General features: G+C 57.1%; 1 protein-coding gene across 2 annotated transcripts; it reads right to left on the bottom strand.

Annotated features, from left to right (window-relative positions):
- Positions 1-688: 688 nt before the first annotated feature.
- GJB2 (gap junction protein beta 2) lies at positions 689-4,849 on the bottom strand. 2 transcript variants are annotated; one of them, XM_079722004.1, is made up of 2 exons: positions 4,708-4,849; positions 689-1,799 (listed from the first exon to the last, which is right to left on the bottom strand). In XM_079722004.1, exon 2 carries the CDS (start codon positions 1,775-1,777, stop codon positions 1,097-1,099), a length of 681 nt encoding a protein of 226 aa, XP_079578130.1. In that variant the 5' UTR covers positions 1,778-1,799; positions 4,708-4,849; the 3' UTR covers positions 689-1,096. The 2 variants fall into 2 exon arrangements, with proteins under 2 accessions (XP_079578130.1, XP_079578131.1); XM_079722005.1 differs by lacking the exon at positions 4,708-4,849 and adding an exon at positions 1,955-1,969.
- Positions 4,850-6,891: the final 2,042 nt, after the last annotated feature.

Raw genomic sequence — 6,891 nt, 5'->3', positions numbered from 1 at the left:
AAGCAAACAAACCTTTGAAGTAGATGAAACTCATTTCTAATTGTCAGAATTTAGGGTCTAGTCTTTCCCTCTGTTCTTTAGAAACAGTAACTACCCCCCCCCAATTTTTCCATTTTGTTCTGCACCATTAAATTGTACTGTGGCAATAAAATACTCCCAAGCAATCACTTTAAGTCAGTGTTCTTCCCGTGGACCATGGGAGTAGAAAAGGCAACGTCGTAGGGGAGCTGAGGGTGTCTTGAGGCAACCCACCATTGGTAGTAGCTGGTGGTACATCCAATCTGTATTTCTCATACAAAATCACATCTAAGCTTTTGAAATGAGGCCGTTTGCTATTAAAAGCCATCACTAAGGACTTCTAGTTTGTTTCACTTGAGAGAAGCTGAAATGCTTCCATGTAGCACACACCACAGTTCATACAACGGACAGCCTCTTGGTGGCACTGCAAACCATTCATACCTGAAAGGCCATATTTAAATTCACTGAGAGTATCTAATTATACACCGTTTACATATCATAATCTGAGCCTTCGAAATTAAGAGGAACGTATAGTAAATGGTTCCTGTAGATCAAAAGAACATATCTTATTTAAAATTTTCACTTAAAAAAGTATAACAGAGTTTGAAGCATTAGGTAACCTCGTCCATTGTTAAAGACTAAAACGTCAAAGCAAGTAAAAAACCCAGTATTCTCATGTTTACCTTTAATTCAAGGGAAATGGCAAAGGTAGCCCTAAGGGGATCAACCAGACCTTCTCAGCGTCGTCTTCAGGCCCTGGCGTTTCTCTCCTTTCCTCAAAGAAAGGAAGACAAACGCCATATCCTTTGTCTGAAATAGGGAAGTACTGTTGGCACTGTCACCCCCACTGGCTCGGGCCTCACCGGACCGATTTCGGAGGAGAGCAGCAGAGGCTCGGTCACTCAGAGAAGTGCAGCCTCTGGGGGCATCTGGGGTCGCACGTGAGATCTACAGGGGGTCAAAGGTGGCCTTGAAGACGAGACGCTGGACCTGGGAGACGTGGGTGACTGTGCCCCACAGCTGAGGACTGACTGCCTCATCCTCTCACGCTCTCTTTTATCTAAAGCTGGCTACTGTGTTACACTGGCTTTTTGGACTTTCCGGAACAATATCTAATCATCAAGTAACACAATTCAGTGACATTGAGCAGGATGCAAATTCCAGACACGGCGATCATGAAAACCGTGAAGACGGTCTTCTCCGTTGGCCTGGACACGAAGCAGTCCACCGTGTTAGGGCAAGGCCACGCGTTGCATTTCACCAGGCGCTGCATGGCGAAGCCGTCGTACATGACGTAGAAGACGTACATGAAGGCGGCCTCGAAGATGACCCGGAAGAAGATGCTGCCGGTGTAGGTCCACCACAGTGACCCTTCGATTCGGACCTTCTGGCTTTTGATCTCTTCGATGTCCTTAAACTCACTCTTTATCTCTCCCTTCATGAATTTCCTTTTCTTCTCGTGTCTGTAGTGGGCCACGTGCATGGCCACCAGCAGGGCCGGCGTGGACACGAAGATGAGCTGCAGTGCCCAGAGCCGGATGTGGGACACGGGGAAGTAGTGGTCGTAGCACACGTTCTTGCACCCGGGCTGCAGCGTGTTGCACACGAAGTCGGCCTGCTCATCCCCCCAGACCTCCTTGGCGGCCACCACGAGGATCATGACGCGGAAGATGAAGATGACAGTGAGCCAGATCTTCCCGATGCTGGTGGAGTGCTTGTTGACTCCGCCCAAGATCGTCTGCAACGTGCCCCAGTCCATCTTCTCGTCCGGGCAGTTGGCGCTGGAAAAGACAAAGTGACACAACATGGAGGGGACCAGGCAGGACCGGCTCGTGGGGGGCTTGCTGGGTCCGGGCAAGTGAGCACCCAGAGATCCCTTCCCGAACAAATGCCAGTTCTCACACTACCTCACCCAACAAGAGGAAAACCAACCAACCTCTTCTGTCCGTAGGGTTAGCCGTGTAGTGCTCAGAACACCTGGAACGCGTTCTCTAGTAAAGAGGGGTACATTCAGCTGAGTAGTGCACCCAGTCCGTAGCACACAGTCAACACGTGGGGTGGGGCACCCCGGCAAACGTGCGTGCCGACGCAGGGCCCTGCTGGAGGCGCTGACCGAACCCCTGCGCGGGTCCCCCCAACCCTCCAACGGCATTCAGTGCTCCCAAGTGCCTGCTCTGGACGGTACCCTGGCCTCGTGCCGGCCGGGGACCACCTCGCCTTCAAGGCCGAGAGGCCAAGTCTCCCGGCAGCACCTCTTTCCTTCACTTATTTCAATTCATTTTCATGGACGTGGGATGCAGCAGTGAAATGAGTGTCCCCCACGGTAAAATCCACGTTTAATGTTTCCCAAAGGGCTTCAGTTCCTTTCTCTATATGAAAAGGGGCAGGTTAGAAATGGTCCTTCCATGGAGAAAAGCCCCTGTGTGCGTGGGTTTTTGTGACCGTTCTGTGTATAGATTGGGGTCCTCGCTGTCCTGTTGGGACTGACCGATCGGTTAGTACTCAGGTTTGAGAAGTGTTGCGACGGTGCATTTTTATCACGGGCTATGGTGTTTAGAAGTGTTTCTAAAGGGGTGCGTTGTAAAAAAAAAATGACAAAGTTTAATTTGGCGATTCTCCAGGGACTGGCCCTACCAGGCACCCTCAGGGTACTGAAGGTCAGTACCGATGCTGCTGGGTGACGTGCTGCCTATTGAGGGGACCTGGGAAGCCTGTGCGCTCACCTTCCACCAGGCAGTGGCCTCTTCACCCCAGGGTATGAACAGTCTTCACGTACTTAGAGTCACACCTGTCTGTCTCAACCAAGCCTCTTTTAAACAAGACCCCACCCTCCACAATCTGATGAGTAATGTGTCCACCCCTTCAAAACTGGTTCTCAGTCCTCCGGCTTCTCTGACTTAAAAGCTTAGTGCTGTCCTTATTCTGAGCAAGTCGGGTCCTGTTTCCCAATGGGCTTCCTGCGCAGGTTGGGGAGAGTCTGATCGCCCTGCTGCCTCTGGGGCGCTGCTGGGGGCACCGAGGTCTGGTTGAAACCATCCAAGGCCACCTCGTTCAGAGGACACGGCAGAGACCCGAGAAGGGTCAGGGCAGGAGAGCTACGAGTGTTGAGACATCCTCGTGAAACGCTCAGCCAGCTCAGCTCGAAAGAGAGAAACATCGCTGGGAAAAGGGCTGCTCTGGGCTCACCCCTGACCCTTAAATACAGACGGTCCTGGAAGCCTTAGGTTCTGCACCTGGTCCGTCCTGCCCTAGCAGCGTACTCAAAGCTCTTGTGAAATCAGACCCTCCAGTTCTTTGCTGGCACTTACTAAGTGGAAACAGGACACTCACAGAAACAGACCGTCGGGCGTGTATCAGTACATCTGGCTAAAAATCTGGGGTGAGGCCAGTGCCAAGTGCACGACCCACACCCCTCAAACCAGTCCAGTCAGCAGTGGCTGAGAAGACAGTTCCAAGTAAACCCTATACTGTTGTTGAAAGCTCCTGGTTGGGCTGCAGCTACCTGTTCTAAAGATCCTTTAGGAAGAGGAGGAAATTAAAGTTGGATCCCGATGGGCTGGGGTAACAGGGAGAGGCGGACTGGCCCAGCGGGATGAAGCTGTCCTTCCCGGCCGGCCCACACCTGCGGGGGTGGGGTCGGGGGGGCTGCGGAGGAGCTGTTTTGTCCTGTCGGTAGGCTGCTGGGTGAAGCACTAGCTTCCAGAAGGGGCAAAAGGGATCCCTTACCCCTTAGCTTCGCAGTCCTCACTTCTGCTGATGGTGGCCCTTTGGCCCACAGGCCCCCCCATTCCCGTCCCCCCGCGTCTGTAATTGTGACTTGGCTGCACACTACTTCCGACCCCGACTCAAAGGGCAAATGGGGACACGGCTGTCGCCACACATCTCGAGAGAGTCCCGGGGGACGGCCGCAGGGGCCAGCTCTCAGGAAGCTGGAAGACGGGTTAGGCTTCTTCCCTGTCCGGTAGGGGACGTCCAGGGCCGCCGCAGCCGGCCCTAAAGCGCGGCTCCCTGGTTTGGGACCAGCGCCCCGAAAGCCGCCCCCCACCCCGCCTGCCCCCCGACCGCCCCGCCCCCTGGAAACGTCGCTCTCGAATTTGCAGGAGAAAAACAGGCAACCACAGCGCGGACTCGATCCGGCTGTGCGGGGCGGCAAAGGGGCGCCAAGAGGTAAAAGTCAGTTTCCTCCAGGTTACGCTTCCGCTTAACCCACGGGATCGACTTTCCTCTCCGAGCGAACCCTTCGGCCAGGTCGAGGCTGCTGGTGGAGAGGCTCCTGGTGGCGGCAGGCGAAGCGCGCCGGCGTCTGTGCCAGGCTTTCCCCGGAGGAACCAGGCCAACTGCCAGGCGGATCGGCGGCCGTGCACCTGTCCGGCCCTCCTTCCCCGCGCGGCCCCGACTCCGGGCCAGTCCGCGCGCTGCGCACCGCGGGGTCGGCCGGGTCCAACCCCAGACTCGGCCCGAGGAGCTCCCGGCCGGGGGCTGGCGATCGCCACCCTCCCTGCGCCCCAGCGCCGCTGTCGCCACTGCCCGGGGCCCGGCGGCGCGGGGCCTCGGTGCGCGCCGGATCCAGCCCAGGGGACCCGGCTCCCTCCCCCAGGGTCCCACAGCCCCAGGCCTCCTGGGGTCTCTGCCCGCCGGGTCCGCAGCCCCCAGCCGTCCCGAGGAGCCGAGAGTGGGCGCCGGCCTTACCGACTGGAGCGGGGCGCACGGGCGGGGCGGACTCCCCGGGGTCTCGCGGAGCGCGCGGCGGGGCCGGAGCGGCGGCGGCGGCGGCGAGGGGGCGCGGGGGGCGGCGGAGGCCGCTATCTGCTCGGAGTCGGAAGAGGGCGGCGCGCCGGACACTCGGGCCTTGGACACCTGTGCGCTCGTCGGCGCCTTTTAACCGCGCCCGGCACCCCGCCTCTTCCCCAGAGCTGTTGAGAAAGTCCGGGAGGGGGCGGCTCCTCGGCGTCCGGCCGCCCCCAGCGCCGCGGGCGGGGCGCACCAGCCCCGGGTCCTCAGCGCTTCCCCGTGTCCCCGAGTCCCCCGAGCGCCCCGGATCCCCGCGCCCCCAGCCCCCCGGCCGCCTGGGTCCGAGCGGGGCGACGCTGAGCCTCGGCTCCCTGCGTTTTTGGGGAGAGGGTGAGGTTAAAGGATCGTTGCCGTTGCTGTTATTGTTATTTCTACTTGGACCGGTTCAAGAGTACTGTCGTAGTCAAAGCTCCGGTTTAATTTTAATTTTAATTTTTTTTTATTTGAAGAGTAAGTTCAGGCCGGAGGTCAGGTTCCCCGCGAGGCTCCCCCCGTGGCAGCGCGGTTGCCCTGGGCCGCTTCCCTCCTGGGAATGTGGGTTCACGGTGGGCGAGGAGCGGGCACCGCCGGGCTTGGCCAAGGGCCTGCTTCTTTCTCCCCCAAACCTCGCAGGCAAACCTAACGAATGTCTCCTTGAGTTCCTGTTTCAGTCGATCACTTTCAACTACGTGCCAAGGGCCGGGGTTGGACGTGGTGAGGACCCAAGGCCGGCGCCAGGGACCCTGCACGCGGGCCCAGCCCTGCGCCCCATCAGAGGGCGCCCCCGGGGCCTGCCCATGGCCTCCTCCTCCCACGGCTGAGAAATCGCAAGGTTACTCAGTTCGGGGTGGGGAGCCCCCCCTGAATGAAGTCTACCGACCCCTTCCCCTGCACACACGTCTCGAAGGGGCGCGCTGGTGCGATTTCTGGAGAGGCTCCCTGGGAAGCTCGGTTCCTCTCCCGGAAGCTTGATCTCGGATTACAAGGTTTCATTGTTCACATGTGGCTGGGTATTTTGACATTCACAAAGCAAGTGGATGGAGAATTAAAATCGCAAGAGTGGGCCGCGTCTGGGGAACCGTGTCCCGCATGGGGGGCAGGAATCTCACCCCAGGGTTCCTGCAAAGAGGCCAGCCCTGAGGTGCAGGCGTGCTCGCTCCCACGCTTGGCGTCACTTAGGTCGGTTTTAAGTTGAGCAGAGATGATTCACCCTGACAGGGCAGATGTGGCCTTAGAAATGGGTTTCCTGTGATTGTGAGCATTAGCGTAGAGGTATTGACTTTTCCTTTTAAAAGTTGCACCCCGTCACCACGGGCCAGTTTAGGCCATTCTTGCTGGGCGAACCTGAGTTTGTCCCCCTGTCACTACCCCATCTTCCAGCCCCAGGTCTTAGTCCGGAAAGGAGTGTCTGTTCATGAACAGACAAAGCCCTACAAGGCGTATCTGAGAGATGTGCTGAATCGGCTGGTTGGAAATTACAAGGCAAAGGTGGGTGGCCTGGAGGAACCTTCCTGGCCTGAGCCTCCTGGGAGCTGGGGGGCCGGCAGCGCCCTTCAGGTTGTCAGGGCATCGCTCTGTGGGGCTCTGGGGTTGGAGTGAAGGAAGTGTCTGGAACCTTTGCAGGAAGCCAGCTGGTAAAGGTGGTTTGGACGTTGAAAGCTGACTCGCTTTCCCCCACTGAAGAATTTCCCCTTGCCTTTTCGTGTCTATATCATGATTGCAGGTTGCTGTTCAATTTCCTTTTCCTGTGTTCCCTGACTTATTCTCCTGATTTGCATAATGACAGTGTATTGCTGGCTCATTGAACATCCTAGCCACTCTGTATTTTAGGATTTATAGGTAGAACCCCTACAGCTCTTGAGTCTTAACTACAACGCAGCACTTGATTTTCTTCTGTTTGGTGTGACTTCTGTTGTTTTCTGTGCACTGGTGTTTTCTTCCCAACCAGACTTGGGTTCCGATAGGGCGGGAAATCTCGTGGAGGTATTTCTGTGTCCTCCAGAGCAGAGGAGGGGAGGGAGGGTAAGATGGAAAAAGGGCCTCACCTCTGGACATTTGAAGTTATCGCCACACGGGCTTAGACGTATATGCACTTAGCAGATC

This window comes from Hyperoodon ampullatus, assembly GCF_949752795.1.
Source record: "Hyperoodon ampullatus genome assembly, chromosome: 16".
NCBI classification, from domain to species: Eukaryota; Metazoa; Chordata; class Mammalia; order Artiodactyla; family Ziphiidae; genus Hyperoodon; species Hyperoodon ampullatus.
Note: the sequence above shows the minus strand (reverse complement) of the source record. Positions and strands in the feature narration are given on the sequence as shown.

What these genes read in the sequence shown, in the direction of transcription:
- GJB2 (XM_079722004.1), bottom strand. Translation starts at nt 1,777, where the DNA reads ATGGACTGGGGCACGTTGCAGACGATCTTGGGCGGAGTCAACAAGCAC.